Source organism: Hibiscus syriacus, unplaced genomic scaffold (genome assembly GCF_006381635.1).
Source record: "Hibiscus syriacus cultivar Baekdansim isolate YM2019G1 unplaced genomic scaffold, ASM638163v2 tig00110044_pilon, whole genome shotgun sequence".
Lineage (NCBI taxonomy): Eukaryota > Viridiplantae > Streptophyta > Magnoliopsida > Malvales > Malvaceae > Hibiscus > Hibiscus syriacus.
Genome location: NW_024062574.1, coordinates 88,129 through 114,375, shown reverse-complemented (window position 1 = coordinate 114,375; position 26,247 = coordinate 88,129). Strand labels below are relative to the sequence as shown.

Here is a 26,247-nt window from a genome sequence, read left to right as displayed (position 1 = left end):
AAGTGGGTTTAAACTTTGGGTAAATTCACCATATGATCCTTCATCTATTATGGTTTTTATATATATTTATTTCATTTATTTTATTACTTTTTAAATTTTATTTTATTTTATTTATTATATTTTGTTGTTTTTTGTTGTTTTGGTCTATTTAATATTTATTTATTATTTATTATCTAACATTTTTGGCTCTTTTAGGGATACTTTCAATCGATCAAAGGTAATTAATTTGGATTGAATTTTTGAATTTCAATTTAAATCTTTAATTTTCGCAAATAAAGACAACCGGAAAATTAATTGGTACCGAAAGGGCGGTTCAAGGGTGCTAATCCTTCCTTAACCGTAACCGACTCCCGAACCCGACACGTTTCTGGTACAACGCAGATCAGGTAAGATGGTGTCCGACCTACCTAAATTCATTTCAAAATGGTCGGTGGCGACTCCAATCCACATTTTTCAAGTCGAAGCCCAAGTTCCGAGCCCAACCGAAAGACGGTTACGACACTCGGTAAGGGCTAAATCCTTCAAATCAGATCTCAAGCAGTCTTCCCACTTCCGCCTTGGTCGTCCTCTCCTTCTGGCACCGTCGACTGTAATCGACTCTACCCTCCTTACCGCATCCGACAGTTGTATCCTAAGGACATGCCTAAACCACCGTAGTCTTCCCTCCCTCAATTTTACGGATACAGGCACCACCCCCAAGGACATCCTAATAGCAGAGTTTGGTGTCATGTCCCACATATTCCTACCATATGCTCATCGAAGCATTCTCATTTATGCGGTCTCCATCCTCCTTACGTGATCATTCTTGATTGCCCAACATTCTGATCCATACAACAGCGCTGGTCTTATTGCTATTCTATAAAATTTTCCCTTAAGTTTTAGAGGCACCTTCTTGTCACACAAAACTCCAGTAGTAGTCCTCCACTTTAGCCATCCTGTCTTTATACGGTGTGTAACGTCATCATCTACACCCCCATCTTTATGTATCATAGACCCTAGGTACTTGAAACAATCCTTTGAGGGGAGAACGTGTCATTCTATGCATACTTCTACATCTTCATCGTTTTGGTTCCCACTGAAGTTTGAACATAAATACTTTGTCTTTTCAATTTTGATCCTTAGATCTTTTTCTTCCAAAGCAGTCTTCTAGGTAGTTAGTCTACTATTTAGCTCAACTTTTGTTTCAGCAACTAGGACAATATCGTTAACGAAAAACATACACCATGAAACACCGTCTGATGTCCACAAAAGATGAAACAAAAAAAAATATAAATAACATGAAAATTTTTAAATATATATTTTACAAGAATCACGGGAAAAGATTTCGCTTTCACGTGCTAACGCCGTATCTACAAAATCCGCTCCGCTAATTTAGTTCTAGGCAGTTGAAAACGACAATGTTTCCTTTCACATATCATCGCCTGAATCAACACTTGCACAAATAATACAAATTAAATGAATAATTAATTAAAAACGATAGTCGAAATTCGAGCAAGTTGAGAGAAAATGGAATAAATAAAAAGAAGAGAGGAAAATAATGAAATTTTGGGTTTTTATATATATATATATAATGACACCGTTTTGATGTGTCATGTCATAACATTATTAATTATTTAACAATAAATAACAATGTGATTATCAAAACGTTAACAATGTTAAAATTCAATGAGTAAATTAAAAAAAATAAAATAAAAGATCATGTGAAGAAAGTAAGATAAAGAATAAAATTCAATGAAAAATGATGTAAAGAAGAAAAGTTCAGAACAGTGTAATTTATTAAAAAAAATTAATTCTTTTATCTACGTATATATGAAAGAGCAGAGTGAAAAAAATGTGATGTACCCAACAATTAAAGAAAGGTGGGGATCCAAAGGCGGAGATCGGGTCAGACGTGTAGGGTTATGAGTCGTGCGCCTTTAAAACTACGTCATTTTGAGATTTCGACTGGCCTCCTAATACGATGTTATTTTTTGAATTTTAAATACATCATATTTAACCCATATATATACATTCTCATCTTTATTTCTCTTTTTTTCAACTACCTCAAATATGGTTTAGGTGTTCTGGGTCAATTTTTAGGTTAACCAATTTTTTTTTTTTGGATTGGACCTAAGGATTTGGACTGAACAAAATGTAGGGTCTATGATATTATTATATTTACAAACTTCCTGTGCATTCTTACATCTAGAGACTAGAGGTGCTTAATGATATGAGTATTTGTTAGAAGTTTGAATTTGATTTTGTCTAAACTCGATAAAAGTTCGACTTAAATTTAAACTCGAATTGAGACGTTAACGAGTTAAATTGAGCAAAGTACAATTTGACTCGATAAGTTCGTGAGCAACTCGTTAATTTTTTTATTAATTTTTAATAGTTATCTTAAAAAACTATTTTATTCAAAAATTACTAATTTACTAATAGATAATAAAAAATAATATATTAATAATATATTAATTTTCTAACAAATAATTAAATATATTAAATTACTAATTATTATTTTACTACACCAAAAAATTAAACCCTAATTATTTTTTTAATGTATTTATGAATTGTTATTTTGATGTTTAGACTTTGAATTTGTTTCATATACTCTTTTTATAATTTTTGGGTTAAATTTATTATTTTATGTTTTATAATAAGTTCTGTATATATTAGTAGATTTTAATCATAGTTAAAAAATAAAATAAAAAATTTGGTGAGCTTAACGTGTAAAGATTCTACCAACAAATTTTTTTAACGAGTACGAGTCGAGCAAAATTTTAATGAATTTAACGAGCAACAAGTCGAGTAATAAATTTTTTAATGAGCATGAATCGAACATATTTTAACGAACTTAACGAGTAACGAATAGAGTTAAATACTGTCACATTCGCAATTGACTCGCTGAATAAACACCCCTACATGCATCCAAGCATCAACATATTACTTTTGAGACTTGCGTTCATCAACAACGTGATGAAAAGTAAGATTCAAGTGAAAGATTTTTTTACGCCTACAAAGAGGATTCCTGTAATAATTTTATAAGAATTTGTACATATTATTTTGAGAATTTGTAATTGATTTTTTAAATATTTATTAAATTTATTTAATTATATTAAGTAAATAAGGATAATTTTTCGTGAGTAAATCAGATGCGCGTTGATTTCGTGAATAAAAACTCAAACAATCGGAGCATACAAAAAAAAAAGTAGAAAATAAAAAACAAAGAGAGTTTTTTTTACTAGGATTACTCTTTTACAAAGATTTTGAATATCTGTTTTTACTAAGATAAATATTGTACTAAGAATTTTTTTATATGAAATGATAAAAATATTAAATAGTGTTATTGAAGCTTCAACAATGGCCACGGAAGCTTGAAGACGAAAATACTAAATTAAATATCAAAAAGTTGTATTTACCTAGAAAATAATTCGCTAGATTATGTGGCCCACCAAGATTCCGTGTACAAATGCAACAAATTGAATCAGCAAAGAATCTGTGGATATCAAACCTAAACCCTATCCCCATGCTTATCAAACTGCTGTAGTCGCCCTCACATCTATTAATTTTGCTTAACGACAAAAGATGATTTTATTAATAATAATTAATACATAAATATGGTATGAATTATAGATCACGATCCAATCAATAACAACTTGTTGTTTTCCTTTTCAATGCAAATGTAATGGTAAAACACGTTACTGCAAAACTAAGGAGTGTTTACCTAACCCTTCAATAACCCTAATCCAAATGTATTTCTCTCCCTTGTTCGATTGCATAAACGAATAAAAGTAATAAAATACATCATTATTGCTCAACTCAAAATCTCTAGTGTGAATCAAAAAATTAAAAAATAATTTGAATAAGAAAGAGTGATGTGATGCTGAGGTGATATGGAATCCAATAACATTATCCATAGAGTGAAGGTGTATTTATTCAAACAAGAAACATAACATTAGTGTAAAAATATAAAAAAAGCAAACTTTGAATCATTGATTGAATTGAAGAAAGAAAAGCAGAGGAAGCATTTTGTTGATAATTTAGTGAAGGAATTTGGGTTAAACACTCAAAGCAGGGCCTTGTCGCTCTCAGCCAACGCACATACACCACTTGTACCTACCATTCCAGATCATCTCTCTCAATTAAACAAGGAACATCAGTATATCATCCTTTTGCTTCCTCTTCAAATCCTCCATGTCTTTCTGTTTCGTGTTGCTCTGTTTTCCATTCTTGTTAGCAAAAACAATAACACATGGCCGAGGAAGAAGAACCCAAGAAGGTCGATTCTGTCACCCCCTCGGAGCCGCCACTTCCCGCTCCCGAACTGACTGAAGCCCCCAAAGACGTTGCCGAAGAAAAATCCGTAATCACACTTCCTCCTACTGAAGAAATAGAAAAGCCTGCTGAGTCAACAGAATCCACCGCACTCGAAAGTATATATGCCTTTTGTTTTTTCCCTACTGTCGTCGTCGTCTTCCTATTAATTTAAATTTTGGTTTTTTTAGCAGAGGCGGCGGAACCAACCGAGGAGCAAAGCACGGAGAGTAGTGTGAGTCGAGGTAATTTTTCAATTATCTTACGTTTCTCTCGAGTCTTAAATCATTTGATCAATGAAAAACTTCCCCAGATGCTGTGCTTGCTAGAGTTGAGACAGAGAAGCGAATTTCACTGATCAAAGCTTGGGAAGAGAGTGAGAAAACCAAAGCTGAGAACAAGTATCAACTTTCTTCACCTGGGTTTTCTTTTTCTTCTTAGAAATCATCACGAAACTTCAAACATTTTTTACTGAACCTTTGAGTTGATTCAAACTGTTTGAGCAGAGCCTACAAAAAGCTTTCTTCAATCGATGCATGGGAGAATAGCAAGAAAGCTGCTCTGGAAGCTGAGCTGAAAAGGGTTGAGGTATTGGTTAGAAAAGAGTTTGAAATGTAATTTGAAGCAGATAAAGATATATGATGAACATTATGCAGGAAAAAATAGAGAAACAGAGAGCCGAATATGTCGAGAAAATGAAAAACAACGTTGCCTTGATCCACAAGGAGGCAGAAGAGAAGAAGGCAATCGTTGAAGCCAAGCGTGGCGAAGAACTTCTCAAGGCGGAGGAGACGGCCGCCAAGTACCGTACCAGCGGAACTACTCCGAAGAAGGTCCTCGGTTGTTTTTAAGGGTAAAAATTCTTCAAAATCTCTGGTTTAGAAGATGAAGTCTTTCGTAATTTCAGGATGCCATTTGTTAATTTCATATGTATTTGGCTTGGTTTAATGTAGTGAAAGCAACGGCCATTGTTCATTAGTCTCTGTGTGTGTAGATATAGTGTTATACCATTTGGAAGAAATCACTTATTGAATTTGTAAAAACAAGTTTGATGTAATAATGTTGACTCGTTAAGATTATAGATTGAATTGCATTATTTATGTTTTATACTTGTAATAAAGCTTTTTTTTTTATGGTTTTAGATTTTATATTTGGTGATGTTAACATTTGGGTTGTGGATGTTAAAAGTGGTTCATCCTTCTAGTTTGAATAAAAAAAGTGGCAGCCGATAGGATTATTATAGTGGTGTAGAAATGGTTGGTTGTTGAAGTTAGTTAGGGTTCAGTTAGGCATTTAGGTGGATATGTTGATTATTGTTTATATATAAAGGATTTTATACTTATTGTACAGATAATTGAATACAAGAAAAAGCATTTTTAACATGGTATCATATGAGTTGATATTTTGACGATTTTTCGGCCTGTAGAGGTGGGCTTCTCCTCTTCGTTTTTTTCTAATTCCTGATTAGGTTTTCTTTTCTCCCAATTTTTCATATTTTCTTCTTTCGACTGCCTTCTTCGTTTGGCTATGGATGAGATTACTTTTCATCATCCTCTTTATCTTCATCCGTCCGATATTCCGGATACCGTTTTGGTCTCTCATCAATTGACTGGCTTAGACAATTACAATGTTTGGAGTCGATCAATGTGCATTGTTTTGCTCGCAAAAAACAAACTCGTTTTTGTTGATGGAGTTTGTCACCAGGAAGATAATGCCGAGGTTGTTCATCCTCAGTGGGATCGATGCAATGCCATCATCCTTTCTTGGATTCTCAACACCGTAAGTCAAGAGCTCTCAGCTGGAATCGTTTTCGCATCTGATGCTGCTAATGTTTGGAAAGATCTCAAAGAAAGATTCGGCAAAGTTGACAATGTTGGGGAAATCGAGTTATTTCCCACACGAACATAGTTTCAAAATTGACCTAAAATGGCAAGATCAAAACCACCAAAGGTTACACAGCGGATAAACTTGTCAAACTATTGAATATTGAAACACAATGGAAAAACTGAATAAAAAACAATAAATGAGAGAACACACCAAATTTATGAGGTTCTACGAGAATATCGTCTACTCCTCGGGCACCACTCCGGATGATAACTTCACTATCAACAAATATTACAACAAAGTGAGAGAATAGAGAAAACAAGATGAAGAGAGAACTTGTTTTGGGATGATTTCTAATGAAATACTTAGGCATATTTATAGTTGCGTTTTAAGGACTAAACTTATAAATAACCTAATATTTTAGGGATCAAAGATGAAAAATAAGTTGGCCACCAACCAATATGAATTTTCCAATAAGTTGGCCACAAACCAAGATGAAATTTCCAACTTGCCAAACTTAATTTCATGTCAAGCATAACAAATCTCCACCTTGGCTTGAAATTTACCAAGCCTACTCAACTTCTTCAACTCCCAAAATTTGATGTTGTGACTCTAATTGCGCTCACAAGCGCCACACACCCGAAGGTGTTCATACTTTCAGGATGTTAATCAAGTTCAAACAATGATTAAACTTGATTACTGTTACTACCTTGGTCATCATATCTGCAGGATTTTCTGCTGTCACAATTTTCTGAAGCAAAATATTTTCTTTTTCAAAGATCTCCCGCACAAAGTGATACCTCACGTCGATATGCTTAGTCCTTGAATGATAGACTTGATTTTTAGCTAAGTGAATAGCGCTCTGACTATGACAATAGAGACTAATGTGACTTTGAACAACTCCCAAGTCTTCCATCAACCCGTTAAGCCAAATTATTTCCTTCACAACCTTTGAAACTGCTATGTATTCTGCCTCTGTGATAGACAAAGCCACCGTAGATTGCAAAGTAGACTTCCAACTTACTGGGGCTTTAGCAAGAGTAAACATATACCCAATAGTTGATCGGCGCTTATCCAAATCACCAGCATAGTCGGAATCAACATATCCAGCCACACACTGACCAAGTGCTTCATCATGTTCAAAAACTAAACCAACATCTACGGTTTGTTGGAGATACCGTAGAATCCATTTCACAGCTTGCCAATGTCATTCTCCAGGATTATGCATGTATCTGCTCACAACTCCAACTACTTGTGAAATGTAAGGACGCGTACACACCATTGCATACATCAAGCTCCCAACTGTATTAGCATATGGAACTTTTGTCTTATACTCTCGTTGTTTGTTAGTTTTAGGAGATAATTGAGAACTAAGTTTCAAATGAGAAGCCAGTGGGATTCTTACATGTTTGGTATTTTCATTCATGCTAAAACATTGTAATATCTTTCTCAGATACTGCTTCTGTGTTAAATAAAGCTTCCATCTCTGCCTATCTCTTCTTATCTCCATACCAAGAATATTCTTAGCCTCACCTATATCTTTCATCTCAAACTCTTGATTCAACTGAGCCTTTAATTTGTTTATCTCCTTTTGACTCTTCGAAGCGATCAACATATCGTCAACGTACAAGAGAAGATAAATGAAAGATCTATCTTTGAGCTTTTGCAAATGCACACAATGATCATATTTGTTTCTAGTGTACTTTTGCCTCCTCATAAAGCTATCAAATCGCTTGTACCACTGCCTCAGAGATTGCTTCTATCCATATAGCGATTTGTTCAGCTTACAAACCCATTTCTCACAACCACCATCTTTGTATCCTTCTGGCTGAGTCATATATATCTTCTCTTCTAAATCACCGTGCAAGAAAGCCGTCTTTACATCAAGTTGAGCTAGCTCTAAATTAAACTGTGCTACCAAGGCCAATAATATTCTAATGGAGGAATGCTTCACAACAGGGGAAAATACTTCATTGTATTCGATTCTCTCCTTTTGAGCGTAGCCTTTAGCTACCAACCATTCCTTGTAGCAAACATCTTTCTTGCTATGAGATCCATCTTTTTTTGCAAATACCCATTTGCATCTAATTGCTCTTTTACCTTTCGGTAATTGTACCAGTTTCCAAGTGTTGTTCTTTTGAAGAGATTGCATTTCTTCATCCATGTCACTTTTCCACTTATCACTTTCCAAGCTTTGTATTGCTTCTAGGTAAGCGATAGAGATATCATCATCGATAACTGGAAGCGTATAGGCCACCATATCAACAAATCGAACAAGTCAACGAATTTCTCTCATTGGCCTTGTAACTGCAAGTGGTTATTGTGTCTCCAATGGTTATTGGGTTTGAACCTCTTCATATTTTGATTCTTCTATTGGAGTTGAAGAATTAGATACATCAACTTCTAAGATCATCGTCTGCTGAAACTCTACCTATTTTGGAGTATGCTCCACTTGCTGCAGAGTACTACTTGTATGGACAGCTTCATTTGTTATCTTCTTTACTAGGGTAGATTCATCAAATGTAACATCTCTTCTACAAATTATCTTCTTGGTGTCTAAACACCAAAGGCATAATCCCTTCACTCCATGGGTTATTCCCATAAAGAGAGCCTTCTTTGCTCTCGGATCAAGCTTGGATTCATTCACATGATAATAAACAGTGGATCCAAATACATGTAAGGAATCATAATCAGTAGCATGTTTTCCAGGCTATACCTCCAATGGTGTTTTTCCTCCTATCGCTGATGACGGCAGATGATTGATGAGATGGCCAGCATATGTCACAACCTCAGCCCAAAATGCCTTGCCTAACCCAACATTAGACAACATACATCGATCTTTCTCCAATAGTGTTTCATTCATATGCTCTGCCACCCCATTATGTTGTGGTGTATTTCTAACAGTAAAGTGTCGAACAATACCATACTCATGGCAAATGTCAAAGAATGGTCACTTTTATATTCCCCTCCATTATTCGCCCTAAGACGTTTGATCTTTCTACCAGTCTGGTTCTCGATCATATTTTTCCATTTCAGGAAAATTCGTAGCCCTTCATCTTTATACTTCATCGGATACACCTAAACTCTTATGGAAAAGTCATCTACAAATGTTATAAAATAATGGTTTCCTCCCAAAGACGAAGTCTTTAAAGAAACCCATACATCTGAGTGAATATAATCCACAATACCTTTTATATTATGTATAGTGGTGTAAAACTTCACTCTCTTCTTCTTTCCCAGAACCGCATATGCCACAATTGGGTTACGTCCAAATAATCACCTCTGGAAGCTACTGCAACTGCTCCAATAATTGTACTACCTTGGTAGTAATACAAATTATTTTTCCTGATGCCCTTTATCATCACAAGTGTAGCATCCCAAGTCAAGGTTAGTGACTAATTATAAATTTTGAAAGTTTTGTGCTCAATTTAGAAATAAATTAAAAGTCTCGAGAGTTAAGTAAGAATTTTAATATTGGATTAAATAGCAAGGATGGATGAACTAAAGGGGCAAAATGGTCTTTTCTTGGGAAAGATTTTTATCTTCCCTTTTTGAGTATTATAAAACGTGGGAAAATATGAGAGAGTTCCAGACTTTTCTTCTTCGTTCTCTCCTTTTCCACCGTGAAGCCATAAGCAAAGGTAAAATCTCTTGTTAGTTGATATTTAGCTGAATTTAGGATTTGGTTATGATTATTGGATGATAATTAAGCTTTAGGAAAGCTTAAATCATCTTAAAAACAAAGGATGGTGGAATTAGGAGAGATTAAAGATTAAGAGTTTTTGAATGAAATTCTGGAATAGAGTTCTTTACTCAAATTGGAAGATAAATTTGACTTGTCAATGGTTGAATTAAGAGATATGAAGTGATGGAATTGAATTTAGAACAAGAAGAAAAATTAGTGTGATTCTTGAATTCTATGTAGAGAATTAGATTTTGAAGTTAAAGATGTATTGAATGAGTAGTAATGAGTTTAAGCATGTATATGTAAGTTAAGAATAAGAAATGGGATGATATATGAAGTGTTTGAGAGGAAATGAAGTAATTTTCGTGCTGAAAAATGATTTCTGGGTTAGGGGGAATCGGTACCCATTCAAAGGGGTACCGATACCCTCTCAAACGAGCAGAATTCCAAAATGTCATGAGGGTATCGATACCCCCAGTAGGGAATCGATACCCCCTAAAGAAAAATTGAAAATATGGGTTTAATAAGTTCGTTTAAGTTGATAGTATCCAACTACAAGGTGTAGGTATCTAATAATTGCCTTAAAATGTACATTTATGTAGATTCTGAGCATAAGACAATTCTGGAACATTTGGCAAGTAAGATCGATCAGGGGAAAGATTAGAGATCGAGATTGACTAGTGAGACCAGGTGAGTGCGTATTCAATAGTATATGGTGTGTGATGGGAATAAGACTTGTGATGAGTCTATTTCCTGAAGTGTTACATATGAATTCATGATTAAAGGCATGAGTTGAATATGAGTGTATGCATGTTTGATTATCTTAATTGATATGTTTTGTATGTGCCATGTGGTTTATGTAAAAACACGATTAAGTGTTATTAAGAGAATATAAAATAAGTTATGAAATTATAGGAATATAGAAGATAAGTCGAGAGATGTAGGGAAATAGAAATAGATGTAGGGAAATAGAAATAGATGTTTATAAAGAGTCATAGGAGAACACATATAAGTAATAAGATAATGAAATATAAGACTATGTGAATACGTGGTTATGAGATAAAATATGTAATAATAGGAAAATATGATGAAAGTTTGTTCATGAGAAATGATATGAACTAGGTAAACATGGGTAACAGTATATGCATAATGGAAACATGAGTTGGACAAGTACATAGTGGTATGATTTATTATGAGAATTAGTATAACGAAGCTATATGAAAAGATTATAATGAATATATGAAATTGAATTAAGTAAAGAGATTAAATTAGTACCTAAATAAAAATACTATTAAATGATATATGTTTAGAAATATGACATAATTTATAATCTAAGGGAATACAAAGAAATGGAGCATAAGGTAGATAATATGATATCAGTTATTATATATCTATATGATATATGTCATCAGGTAATATAAAGGACTCTGAAAATTAATATAAGCTATGAGAAAGTGTTCTAGGTGTTTCTTTGTGTTATATGAAGCATATATGATCATATGTGAACAAGATATGATATGTATGTTTATATGAATATCTGAGAAATGATCTAAGCTATATGATATGATATATGTGATTATATGCACTTTGAGATATATGTTATATGACATGGATCTATGTAACTACGTGAGAAAGTATATAAGCTATGTGACATGTAAATGTGAATCATATGAAAATATTCTCTGAGTAATTGAACTATGTGTTATGTGAAATGATAAGTATAAAAGAAAATGCCCATGTTATGTGTCTTGAGAGCTAGGGGTATAGTTGGCATGCCAAGAGTCGAGGGTCTACGCGGTCTTTCGGGATATATATATATTCTTTGGAATATGTGTGAAGTCTTGTGAAACACATACTTGATCCCTATTATATGTATATGATTCTTAAGGAATGATATGTGGTCCTTATGGACATTATTATATGGCACTACGGTGCAATTCTACGCGGTACTCCGGTGCAATTCTACGTGGCACTTCGGTGCAATTATACGAGCTATGGTGACAACATTAGTGCACAACCTCTATAGACTCACATATCTATGGTTCTCACATGTGTACATGGGCTAATAAAGGAAATAATATAAAAGAACCTTGCATGATAGTATGTGATTGATTTGTAATCTTTATGGTGTGAAGTGAGATGTGTGATATGATGATGTGTATATAGCTTGGTTAAGAGGAATTGATGCAAGAACATATGACAAAAAGATAAAGAACGAAAATAAGATTAATAAAGATAATAATAAATACCTTACATATGATTTATATGTTTTGTGCTATGAAACCTGTTATAAGAATATGTGAATGATGTGTGTGTACAAGTGGATAGTGGTTGCATGATAGAATGTATGATTTTGTACGATATAATAAGTATAGATTGTGAATGCATTAATAGTGGTTATATGTTTTTATGCCTCACTAAGTCATCGACTTAGCGTGTGAGTGTTTCACACGTAGGTTCCGGAAAGCTAGAAGAAAAGTGAAGAGGAGCAACACCGGTCAGTTACTTCTTACCGAAGACTAGATCAGAAAAGATGTCTTGAATTAGATGTATTTTGTATATTGAAAATAGTTGGCATGTAATTAATGTTTTGAATTGTATATACTCTGATTGGTTTGCAAAAACATTTAAGCTCTGAATAGTTCTGGAAATCTTTTAAATAAGTTACATGTATAAAAGTTTTAAATTACTCACTATTTTATACAAGTAAACATTTTGAAAATTCAATGTGACACCTCGGACTCGTATCCGGGTCGGGTACGGGTACGGGTTGTTACATTTAATGGTATCAGAGCTAAGGTTTAGCCGATTCTAGGCTTAAACCGAAGTTAAATGAGTTTTAAAGATGTGTACATGCCAACATAGAGTGAAAATTTCTGATCTGATAGTGTAAGGAGTATGTTGTCTTGCTAATAGAATAAGATTAGTTTAATATAGTAGAAATATGATCGTGATAATTCTGAAATAAAGGGAAAGGTGATATTCCTGATTGTTATAGCTATTCATCTGCCCTGGCCAGGCAGGATGAAGAGCGGACACCTCAGGAAATGCCTAGTAAGATCAAAAGTTGATTTCAGAAAGATGAAATCATATCTGAATAATGATAGAAAGTTTTCATTGTTTTGAATCGAAAACACGATATGGAATAGTTTTGTTATTACGTGGATAAGATAGAATATGGTGAAAAAGTGCCACCATAAGATTGTTAAAAAGATCAAAGGATGTGGTGAGTATTTGTATAAGAATTCAAGAATAGATGCATCAGTGACAAGTGTATAAGATATATGGAGATAAAGTTTATGAGTTTAAGACAAAAGGATAGTACTATGTTTAAGCAAGAATATGGATATGATAAGGGTTTGCATTTTAGATGGAAAGAGTTAGCGTTGGCTAACCAGATTATGTGATGGAAAAGGTATATAAATATAAGATTTTGAGATATTGTTAGGATAATATAACCAAAGATGAGGTGGATCTAGATACAATTGTATATTTTAATCATAATATTGTGATATAGTGAAGAAGATGAGGATTCGTATGTTTGAATAAAGCTAAGGATTGTTAAGAAGAGTTTGAGAATGAGAACATCAGTGATCAGTTTATAAGATAAAGGAATTAGAATGTTGGGTTGGAACAACAGAAATTGCATGGTGTAGGAGAATAAATGTGGATTTGGATATGGTTTTGATCATATAGATATGATGTCGGCAAGGAAATAAGTATTTGTATGTTTAAAAAGGAGCTTTGAGGAAGAAAATACAAGTACAAGAGATGGTAAAGAATAAGATTTTGTATAAGTAAAGCGGATTATCAAATTTATGAAGATGCGATGAAGATCAGTAATCAGGGATAAGTATAAACAATATGAAAAGAGTATGAGAGCCTGAAGAAAGATGTGATCTATGTTATAAGGAGATTTTGATTTTGGAATGAATGAAAGAATAAAGGGATAGGAAAAGACAAAGATGGAGGTTAAACAATCAAGTAAGACAAGAGGTATATTGAGATATAAGTTATAAGTTTGATATTGAATAATACAATTTTCAATTATTAGAAGAACGAGAATGGGTGATTATTCTTTGAACAAATACGTAAGGGTTATATGAAAAGATTGTGTGTATAGTAATACATACAATGATTAAGAAATAAGCAAAAGCTTGATTTATGTGCAAAGCACATAGAGAATGATGGAAAAGATCAATTGATCTATAATAGTGAGGATTAAGGATTTGGGGTTGTTGTCTATATAATGAATAATATTATATGGACTTATAAAGATGTGGACGTATATGAAGAATTGAGTATGAGAAAAAAGTAAGTTGCTAGCAGTAGCAGGAAATATTAAGGGAAGCAACATGAAAATATTAAAAGACATGATATTATAAAGGCATGCAGTGAAAATTCGAGGACGAATTTTCTTTAAAAAAGGGGAGATTTGTAACATCTCAAGTCAGGGTTAGTGTCTAATTGCAAATTTTGAAAGTTTTGTGCTCAATTTAGAAATAAATTAAAAGTCTCGGGAGTTAAGTAAGAATTTTAATATTGGATTAAATAGCAAGGATGGATGAACTAAAGGGGTAAAATGGTCTTTTCTTGGGAAAGATTTTTATCTTCCCTTTTTGAGTATTATAAAACGTGGGAAAATATGAGAGAGTTCCAGACTTTTCTTCTTCGTTCTCTCCTTTTCCACCGTGAAGCCATAAGCAAAGGTAAGATCTCTTGTTAGTTGATATTTAGCTGAATTTAGGATTTGGTTATGATTATTGGATGATAATTAAGCTTTAGGAAAACTTAAATCATCTTAAAAAAAAGGATGGTGGAATTAGGAGAGATTAAAGATTAAGAGTTTTTGAATGAAATTCTGGAATAGAGTTCTTTACTCAAATTGGAAGATAAATTTGACTTGTCAATGGTTGAATTAAGAGATATGAAGTGATGGAATTGAATTTAGAACAAGAAGAGAAAAATTAGTGTGATTCTTGAATTCTATGTAGAGAATTAGATTTTGAAGTTAAAGATGTATTGAATGAGTAGTAATGAGTTTAAGCATGTATATGTAAGTTAAGAATAAGAAAGGGGATGATATATGAAGTGTTTGAGAGGAAATGAAGTAATTTTCGTGCTGAAAAATGATTTCTGGGTTAGGGGGAATCGGTACCCATTCAAAGGGGTACCGATACCCTCTCAAATGAGCAGAATTCCAGAATGTCATGAGGGTATCGATACCCCCAGTAGGGAATCGATACCCCCTAAAGGAAAATTGAAAATATGGGTTTAATAAGTTCGTTTAAGTTGATAGTATCCAACTACAAGGTGTAGGTATCTAATAATTGCCTTAAAAATGTACATTTATGTAGATTCTGAGCATAAGACAATTCTGGAACATTTGGCAAGTAAGATCGATCAGGGGAAAGATTAAAGATCGAGATTGACTGGTAAGACCAGGTGAGTGCATATTCAATAGTATATGGTGTGTGATGAGAATAAGACTTGCGATGAGTCTATTTCCTGAAGTGTTACATATGAATTCATGATTAAAGGCATGAGTTGAATATGAGTGTATGTATGTTTGATTATCTGAATTGATATGTTTTGTATGTGCCATGTGGTTTATGTAAAAACACGATTAAGTGTTATTAAGAGAATATAAAATAAGTTATGAAATTATAGGAATATAGAAGATAAGTCGAGTGATGTAGGGAAATAAAAATAGATGTAGGGAAATAGATATAGATGTTTATAAAGAGTCATATGAGAACAAATATAAGTAATATGATAATGAAATATAAGACTATGTGAATACATGGTTATGAGATAAAATATGTAATAATAGGAAAATATGATGAAAGTGAGTTCATGAGAAGTGATATGAACTAGGTAAACATGGGTAACAGTATATGCATAATGGAAACATGAGTTGGACAAGTACATAGTGGTATGATTTATTATGAGAATTAGTATAACGGAGCTATATGAAAAGATTATAATGAATATATGAAATTGAATTAAGTAAAGAGATTAAATTAGTACCTAAATAAAAATACTATTAAATGATATATGTTTAGAAATACGACATAATTTATAATCTAAGGGAATACAAAGAAATAGAGCATAAGGTAGATAATATGATATCAGTTATTATATATCTATATGATATATGTTATCAGGTAATATGAAAGGACTCTGAAAATTGATATAAGCTATGAGAAAGTGTTCTAGGTGTTTCTTTGTGTTATATGAAGCATATATGATCATATGTGAACAAGATATGATATGTATGTTTATATGAATATCTGAGAAATGATCTAAGCTATATGATATGATATATGTGATTATATGCACTTTAGGATATATGTTATATGACATGGATCTTTATAACTACGTGAGAAAGTATATAAGCTATGTGACATGTAAATGTGAATCATATGAAAATGTTCTCTGAGTAATTGAACTATGTGTTATGTGAAATGATAAGTATAAAAGAAAATTCCCATGTTATGTGTCTTGAGAGCTAGGGGTATAGTTGGCATGCCAAGAGTCGAGGGTCTACGCAGTCCTTCGGGATATATATATATATTCTTTGGAACATGTGTGTGAAGTCTTGTGAGACACATACTTGATCCCTAGTATATGTATATGATTCTTAAGGAATGATATGTGGTCCTTATGGATATTATTATATGGCACTACGGTGCAATTCTACGCGGCACTCCGGTGTAATTCTACGTGGCACTTCGGTGCAATTATACGAGCTGTGGTGACAACATTAGTGCACAACCTCTATAGACTCACATATCTATGGTTCTCACATGTGTACATGGGCTAATAAAGGAAATAATATAAAAGAACCTTGCATGATAATATGTGATTGATTTGTAATCTTTATGGTGTGAAGTGAGATGTGTGATATGATGATGTGTATATAGCTTGGTTAAGAGGAATTGATGCAAGAACATATGACAAAAAGATAAAGAACGAAAATAAGATTAATAAAGATAATAATAAATACCTTACATATGATTTACATGTTTTGTGCTATGAAACCTGTTATAAGAATATGTGAATGATGTGTGTGTACAAGTGGATAGTGGTTGCATGATAGAATGTATGATTTTGTATGATATAATAAGTATAGATTGTGAATGCATTAGTAGTGGTTATATGTTTTTATGCCTCACTAAGTCATCGACTTAGCGTGTGAGTGTTTCACACGTAGGTTCCGGAAAGCTAGAAGAAAAGTGAAGAGGAGCAACACCGGTCAGTTACTTCTTACCGAAGACCATATCATAAAAGATGTCTTGAATTAGATGTATTTTGTATATTGAAAATAGTTGGCATGTAATTAATGTTTTGAATTGTATATACTCTGATTGGTTTTGCAAAAACATTTAAGCTTTGAATAGTTCTGGAAATCTTTTAAATAAGTTACATGTATAAAAGTTTTAAATTACTCACTATTTTATACAAGTAAACGTTTTAATAAGTCAATGTGACACCTCGGACTCGTATCCGGGTCGGGTACGGGTTAAGGTTGTTACAACAAGTGCTCCATATGTGACTTTTAAAACTCCATCTCTCATAGTGACTATTGAGCCTTTGGATTCTAAGGCTACCAACGAGATGGGATTTTTCTTCAAACTGGGCACGTATCAGACATCCGTCAGAACTCTGGTTGATCCATCTTGATTCTTCAATCGAATTGAACCTATCCCAACAGTTTTACATGCATTTTCATTTCCCATATAAACAACCACTGTATTTAGTTCTACTAAATCGGAGAACCACTCCCGGTTAGGGGATATATGATAGGTGCAACCCGAATCTAATATCCATTTATCTGAATAGAATGTTGTTGATGAAGCAACCAATGATATGTTAGAGTCATTTGTATCATGGTCTACAACACATGCATCTAGAGCAGTTTTTCATTTTTTCTTCAACTTCGGACAATCTTTCTTCCAATGGTCTTTCTCATGACAAAAGACACATTCATCTTTTCTCAGTCCGGACTTCGACTTTGATCTCCCTTTCCACTTTGGCTTTTGACTTTTCGAGCGACCTCTTGCCACTATGGCCTCCACTGCTTCGTACTTACTCTCCTTCTTGGTTTTCTTCCTGAGCTCATAACTATACAAAGCAACAGTTACATCTTTAAGGGTAACATTATACTTACCATGAAGTAACGTTGCTCAAGGTGCTCAAATTCATCTGGAAGAGATGACAAAAATATCAAAGCCAAATCTTCATCTTTGAAGGTTTCATACATGCCCAATAAGTCTGCCATTAGCTCATTGAACGCAGTGATGTGCTCATTCATACTGGTGCCTGGTTGATAATCAAATCTGAACAATCTTTTCTTCATGTGGAGACGATTCTGAGAGCTTTTCTTTAGGAATTTTTCCTCCAATGATTTCCACATCTTACTTGTAGAAGTCTCGTTCTTGTAGCCATACTTCTACTCCTTGAAAAGACAAGATCAAATCGTGTTGCACGCCAAACGATTGATTGTTCCCCATTATTTCTCCTCTATATATTCGGGCTTTTATTCCTCAATGGTGGTGTCTAGACCTTGTTGGAATAAAGCGTCTAACACCTCGCCTTGCCACATGCCAAAATAACCGGATCCATCGAACAACTTCACCGAGAAATTTGCATTTGATATCACCCTCCTCACCAGTCCAGATGAAGAGCTTGATGTCTCAACTGATCTGTATTTTGGAATTTTAATTCTAACGAACAATATTCAATATCACGAACTATATCTTTTCAGCAACGGAACCACCAGGATAACCTCAATCGAAGCTCTGATGTCAATTGTTGAGGAAATCAGGTTATTTCCCACACGAACGTAGTTTCAAAATTGACCTAAAATGTCAAGATCAAAGCCACCAAAGATTGCACAGCGAATAAACTTGTCAAACTATTGAATATTGAAACACAATGGAAAAATTGAATAAAAACAATAAAGGAGAGAACACACCAAATTTAGAAGGTTCGACGAGAATATCATTTATTCCTCGGGCACTACACTGGATGATAACTTCACTATCAACAAATATTACAATAAATGGAATTCTTTAGAATTCCCAAAGTGAGAGAATGAAGAAAACAAGAGGAAGAGAGAACTTGTTTTGGGATGATTTCTAATGAAATACTTAGGCCTATTTATAGTTGAGTTTTAAGGACTAAATTTATAAATAACCTAATATTTTAGGGATCAAAGATGAAAAATAAGTTGGCCACCTACCAAATAATTTTCCAATAAGTTGGCCACCAACCAAGATAAAATTTCCAACTTGCCAAACTTAATTTCAAGTTAAACATAACAGTCAGCTCACGAATGTTTTTTCTTCATCGCAAAATCTCTCTATTAAGTCAAGGCGATTCTTCTGTTTCATCTTATTTTACAAAACTAAAGTTGCTCTAGGATGAGTTCACTACTATTGTGACATTTTCAAATTGTAGTTGTGAGGTTGCTCAACAGAATTTGAGGCATGCTAATCAACAACGTCTTTTGTAATTTCTGGGTCTCAATGAGACATATGTTGCTGTTCGGAGTCAAATTTTGTTAATGTAACCCTTGTCGTTGGTTAATTAAGCTTACTCCATGGTTGTCCAAGAGGATGCTCAGAGAGCTTTGGTGTCTTGTGTTTTTTCGATGCATGATCCACTTGCTATGCATTCTATGACTTATGGTTCTCGAAAATGTTTCACTGGAATCTGTGATTATTGCAAGGTAAATGGTCATAAGAAGGAATCTTGATATCAGTTGATAGGGTTCCCTGCTGTCTTTAACTTCAGTAAAAAAAGAGTTCTTCAGGCTGCTGCAGTTGTTTAGTCTGAATGTAATGATTATCCTCCAGTTCCTCCGATGGCTCCGGTTGTTCCCGTGTTTACTCCTCAACAGTATGCTCAGATTCTGGACTTACTTAACAAGTCTCTTGCTAATGAAACTGTAGTGAATATGGTAGATACTATCTCTTCTTGTTCCAATGTTAATAGTTCTTCTTCTTGGGTTTTAGATATTGGAGCAACTAATCATATTCGCAACAGTTTAATTAGCAAGAAATTTAAACAATCTAGAATATCAATGGTCCTAAAAATCACTTGTTAATAATTCTAGATTGTTTAAATTTCCTGTTGCTAGTCCTAAAAATTCTAGGTTCGTTAGATTACCCAATAGTCAATCCTATTCCATAACACACACTGGTTATGTCGCTTTGACCAATGATATTTTCCTAAAAGATGTATTATATGTACCTAGTTTTAGTCAGAACCTTCTCTCTGTCTCTCAGTTAACAAAAGATTTAAACTGTGTTATCATTTTTTATCCTGAGTTTTTCCTTCTGTAGTATCTTTTCACTTGCAAGATGAAAGGAATTGGCAAACACTCCAAAGGCCTTTATTTCTTTGTCTCCACTATCATGTTTCATTCTTTACCTTCGATTTAAATCTCTAAGCAATCTTCTTGTATGGCTCCTAAAAGATGTACTGTATGTACCTAGTTTTAGTCAGAACCTTCTCTCTGTCTCTCAGTTAACAAAAGATTTAAATTGTGTTATCTTTTTTTATCCTGATTTTACCTTCTGTAGGATCTTTTCACTGGAAAGATGAAAGGAATTGGTAAACACTCCAAAGACCTTTATTTTTTTTGACTCCACTATCATGTTTCATTATTTACCTTCGATTGAAATCTCTAGGCAATCTTCTTGTATGACTTCTATTACTAATAAAGTTCCATTGTGGCATGCTCATTTGGGGTATGTCCCTGTCAATAAACTGAATCATTTACCTTTCTTTAATGATATTGTTGTAGACAATAAGTTTCAATGTATTGTGTGTCCTATAGCTAGGAAGTCCAGACTTCTTTTTCCAATAAGTACTTCTAGGGCAGATATTCCTTTTCAATTGATACATCTTGATCTTTGGGGGGGGGCTATAGAGTGTCTACAGATAGTGATCATCATTTTTTTCTTATCATTGTTGATGAAACACTAGGATGACATGGTATTGAAGCTTAAGTCTGATAGTTTGCTTGCCCTTAAGATTTTTTTCCTATGGTTCGCACTCAATTTTCTACTGTCAATAAGACTGTTTGAAGTGACAATGGTTCTAGATTTTTTGGTTCTTTTTTTTTTTTATTCTTTGGGGATTGTTCATTAAAGATCTTGTATTGACACCCCCATAGCAAAATGGAATAGCTGAACGTAAACATAAACAGCTATTAGAAACTGCTCGGGCTTTGCGTTTTCAATATAATGTCCTAGTTAAATTTTAGGGGGAGTGTGTTTTGACTTCCTGTTACATAATAAATAGATTGCCTTCATCTTTTTTTTCTTGGAAATCTTCCTTTGAAGTTTTATATCAAAAGCCAGCTGACTTCTCTCATTTTCGTGTCTTCGGTTGTCTTTGCTATGCTATTCAACCTCGTTATCATGATAAAATGTCACCAAAGTCTATTCCTTCAATTTTTTGTGGTTATTCTACTACTCAAAGGATATATTCTTTTTTGTATTTACACTAAGTGATTTTTTGTGAGTCATGATGTGCGATTTGTTGAAGATATTTTTCCTTTTCATTTGTCTTTTTCATCCCCTTATAAAGTTATGTTTCCTCCAACACCCCAAGTACCTGATTCTAATTTTTTTATTATTCTTGATGTTGTTCATATTTCTCCCTCGCCTGTTCCTGATAATTCACCAGCTTCAAGTACATCTGTACCCACATCCCATGTTCCTGATCCTATGTCTCCTTTAGTTGATCCCCCTAGACGATCTTCTCGTTCTATTAAAACCCTACTTGGCTAATGATTCACATTCCATTGAGAAAAGTGAATAATCTTGTTTGTCGACGGCGAAAATCTTTATATGGGCTTAAGCAAACATTCAGACAATGGAATGCGAAACTTACTAAAGCTTTGTTGCTTGCTGGTTTTGTATAGAGCAAACAAGATTATTCACTTTTCTCAAGGAAGTCAGGTGATAAAATTGCTACAGTTTTGGTTTATGTAGATGACTTGTTGATTGTTGGTAGTGATGATGGCATAGTTGCTAACTTGAAAGTTTTTTTAAGTCAAAAATTCAAAATGAGAGATTTGGGAGAACCAATATATTTTCTGGCAATTGTGGTTTCTAAGTCCCAAGAAGGTTTTCTGTTGAGTAAAAAAAAGTACACTTGGAGCTTATTAAGGATATGGGTTTATGTATTGCAAAGATGGTTGTCACCATTAGAACAAAATTTATGGTTGACTACAACAAAGTATGATGAAGTTACTCGACAACATCAAGATCATCGATTGTTGGAAGATAAAACAATTTATCAAAGACTCTTTGGGAGACTCATTTACTTAACTCATACAAATCCTGATGTTACATATACTGTGACTCATTTAAGTCAGTTCATACAAAGTCCAAAACAATCGCACATGGATGCTGCTCTAAGGGTTATTAGATACTTGAAGCAAGAATCGGGTTTGGGGGTTTTATTAAAGCAAATAGAGTTTCGATTGGCTGTTTACTGTGATTCAAACTGGGCGATGTGTCCGATGTCAAGGAAGTCAGTAACTAGCTTCTATGTAAAGCTTGGAGAGTCACTAATATCCTGGAAATCGAAGAAGCATAATACGGTGGCTAGATCGTTTGCCGAAGGCAGTCGTAGCAGAGGAAGTTGGTTGGTTAACAGGTTTGATCAGCAAGCAGCTAGCCTACGAGATGAAAGATAGAATGCCATTAGATCAATGATGAAAATTGTTATGGTTTAGTGATAGTGTCTGTGGAGAGGTGAAAGAGTTGCTTTGGTTCAAGTCAGGAAAAAATCTGACTAAGAAAGAAAGGCTCTATGTTTCATAGAGATAGAGGTATACTGTAAAAGATATTGTTAGTAGGGATCATTTTCCATGTAGAGTGAGAAGCAGAATTAGAATGATAGATTACGGTTGCGGCTTGCAACTCCTACTCGACTCACTACGCGTATCTTTTACTTATGGTAAGTCTAGTTGGCTAAGACGAACGTATTCCGTGAGCTCCAGTTACCACTCGGTCGAGAACATGAACTCAATAATGGGTTACGGTAGAATGAAATTCAAGCATTGATGCCCAGGCGTGCGCTTTTTCTCCTTTGGACACAGAGCCAAGGGTTATACATCCCTACTTGACCTTGGGTTACGCCTTTAAATATTATCAATGACCAGGCATTCGAAACATTGCTAAGATGCCGGGTGCGAAAAGGTGTTGTTGAAGAGTCTCTGTGAATAGGGTCAGGGTTAAGATGTTGGAAATAAAACACTCACACAAACAACTTTTATTGAAACTCAAACAAATATTACAAGAGTACTCTCACTCAAAAACAAGAACTACAACTCACTCTTATAAGACTTTGCTTCTTCACTCACTTAGAAGCTCTTAATTTTTCTTGATGCTTAAAACTAAAATGAGAAGGGGTATTTATACTACTCAAGAACAATCCTACACCACACAAATAAACTAATTTAAACCATTACAAATTCAACAAATATCTAACTCTCACCTAACTAAATTGATGTAAGCAATGACATCATTAATTAAATGATGTAAGCAATGACATCTTTAATTAAATGATGTAAGTAATGACATCAATTTAGTTTGGGTTTGGGTTTAGGCTCCCATAATGGATCAAGTTTATGATCCAACACCCTCCCTTAAACTTGATCTCGTGACCCCTAGTAGGTTCCTTAATCTTAAGAAGTCTTCGCTGGTCAGTGGCTTGGTAAAAATATCAGCAACTTGATCTTGTGACTTCACATATTCAACTTCCACATCTTTTCTTGCAACACACTCCCTTATATAGTGGTAGCGAATATCAATGTGCTTGCTTCGATCATGGAATACTGGATTCTTCGCTAAGGCAATGGCTGACTTGTTGTCGACACAAACCTTGGTAGGCTCTTCTTGTATCAAACCAATCTCCTTCAATAGATTTCTAAGCCAAATTGCATGACAAACACATGAGGTAGCAGCAACATATTCCGCTTCACAAGTGGACAATGTGACAATCGGTTGTTTCTTTGACATCCATGTGAATGCAATATCTCCCATGAAAAATACGAATCCAGTAGTGCTCCTTCGATTATCTATGTCTCCACCCCAATCACTATCGCTATATCCAACAAGCTTGTAATCATTAGAAACTGAATAGAACAAGCCAAAGTCAATTGTACCTTTCAGATAGCGAAGAATTCTCTTTGCAGCTTTAAAATGGATGGTTGTTGGGGATTCCATGTAGCGACTAACCAATCCAACTGCGTGAAGAATATCGGGTCTTGTGCAAGTTAGATAGCGTAGACTTCCTACCAAACTTTTGAAGAATGTTGGATCTACACTTTCGCCTTCTTCATGTTTGGTCATCTTGATCCCGTATTCTGCCGGTGTGCTTATTGGCTTACAGTTCTCCATCTTGAACTTCTTCAGTATCTCCTTTGCATAGCTTTCCTGTGAAATGAAAATTCCATCATTTTGTTGCTTAACTTCAATGCCAAGGTAGTACGCCATGAGCCCCATGTCTGTCATCTCGAATTCTTTCATCATCACATCCTTGAATTCATTAAACATGCTTGGGTTGCTTCCAGTGAAGATCAAATCATCCACGTAGAGGCACACGATCAAAATATCTTCATCTTTGATCTTGATATATAGAGCATGCTCGTAGGGACATTTGTTGAAACCATTCTCTTGGAAGTACTTGTCGATTCGGCTATTCCATGCCCTTGGTGCTTGTTTTAGCCCGTAAAGAGCCTTCTTCAACTTCAACACCTTGTCTTCATGCCCTTTGACTTCATAGCCTGATGGTTGCTGAATGTAAAGTTCCTCTTCAAGAACTCCATTTAGGAAGGCGGACTTTACATCCATCTGTTGTATCTTCCACTTGTTTTGAGCTGCCAAAGAAATGATTAGTCTGATAGTCTCCAATCGAGCAACAGGAGCAAATACCTCATCATAGTCAATTCCAGCCTTTTGACTATAGCCTTTAGCAACTAGCCTCGCCTTGTGCCTTTCAATCTCTCCTTTGGCATTTTGCTTTGTTTTGTACACCCATTTGACACCTATCGCCTTATGTCCCTTGGGAAGTGAGGTAAGTTCCCATGTGTCATTCTTCTCGATGGCCTTGATTTCTTCGTCCATCGCATCTCTCCATTTCTTTTCTTGTACCGCTTCTTGAAAGCTCACTGGTTCACAATCGGCAAACAGACAATATAATGTAAGATTATCTTGTCGTTCAGTTACCTCATAGAGATCTCTAAGGCTTCTTGTGCGTTGCACAACTCTTTCACTTTGACTCCCACTTGATGATGATGAAGGTGATGAGTCTCCTTGAGTGGTTGATGTTGGTGAAGTGGGTGGAGTTGCAAGCTCTTGTTGAGATTCATCTAGTTGCTCCCTTATTGTCTACTCATCTTCTTCAAACTGAGGAAAGAAATTGAAGTCATCTGTATGAGAGTTAAAATCCCATTCTCCTTCTTCGTTGAAGATCACATCTCGACTAATCACAAACTTCTTATTGTCTGGATTGTACAACTTGTAGCCCTTCGAATTAGCATCATAGCCGATGAAGATAAAACTCTCGCTTTTATCATCAAGCTTCGTTCTTCTCTCGTCTGGTACGTGAACATGGGCTATACTTCCAAAGGTTCTCAAGTGGGAAATGCCAGGCTTTCTTCCACTCCATGCCTCTTGCGGTGTCTTTCCCCATACACTTCTTGTTGGAGATCGATTTGACAAGTAGACTGCACACGATACTGCTTCCGCCCAAAATTCTTTGGGTAGTTTCTTGCTTTTGAGCATGCTTCGTGCCATGTCGAGGATTGTTCTATTCTTTCTTTCTGCCACACCATTTTGCTGGGGGATCTAGGAACTGTCATTGGTCGACGAATTCCATTTGCTTCACAGAACTCTTGAAACTCCCTGGAAGTAAATTCTCCACCTCGATCGGATCTCATGGCTTTGATCTTTCTACCGCTTTCTCTCTCCACTGCTGCTTTGAACTTCTTGAAGACTTCAAAAACTTCTGACTTCTGTTTCAAGAAATATACCCAGGTTTTTCTTGAAAAATCATCAATGAAGAGAAGAAAATAGTTATTGTTACCGAGAGAGCTTGGCTTGATCGGTCCACACACATCGGTATGGATGAGCTCAAGTGGCTTCTTAGCTCTTGTCTCTGACTCCTTTGGAAAGCTTTTCATGAATTGTTTCCCGACTAGACACCCTTCACAGAGTTGGTCAGGATGGTTGATGTGAGGTAGTCCTTTCACCATCTCCTTCTTAGATAATAGCTCTAGACCTCCAAAATTGAGATGCCCAAATCGAAGATGCCAAAGCCATGATGCATCTTTGTAGCAAGCTTTCAGGCACTTTGCAACATCATTTTGTATGTTGATCAAGAACATTCTATTCTTTGACATCGGCACTTTAGCA

The 26,247-nt window shown here is 34.7% G+C and overlaps 1 protein-coding gene and 1 long non-coding RNA gene across 3 annotated transcripts; one reads left to right on the top strand and one right to left on the bottom strand.

The window, feature by feature from the left end:
* Positions 1 to 4,155: 4,155 nt before the first annotated feature.
* Positions 4,156 to 5,336, top strand: LOC120213582 (remorin-like). Of its 2 annotated transcripts, none has more exons than XM_039211687.1 (5): positions 4,156 to 4,412; positions 4,488 to 4,538; positions 4,607 to 4,694; positions 4,800 to 4,881; positions 4,950 to 5,336. In XM_039211687.1, the coding sequence occupies exons 1-5, from the start codon at positions 4,232 to 4,234 to the stop codon at positions 5,142 to 5,144; spliced, it is 597 nt and encodes a 198-aa protein (XP_039067618.1). In that variant the 5' UTR covers positions 4,156 to 4,231; the 3' UTR covers positions 5,145 to 5,336. The 2 variants fall into 2 exon arrangements, with proteins under 2 accessions (XP_039067618.1, XP_039067617.1); XM_039211686.1 differs by having other exon boundaries at positions 4,485 to 4,538.
* Positions 5,337 to 5,622: 286 nt separating this feature from the next.
* Positions 5,623 to 6,447, bottom strand: LOC120213583. The gene is made up of 2 exons (XR_005524803.1): positions 6,331 to 6,447; positions 5,623 to 6,214 (listed from the first exon to the last, which is right to left on the bottom strand). It is a non-coding gene; the product is annotated as an uncharacterized LOC120213583 (long non-coding RNA).
* Between the last annotated feature and the right edge of the window lie 19,800 nt (positions 6,448 to 26,247).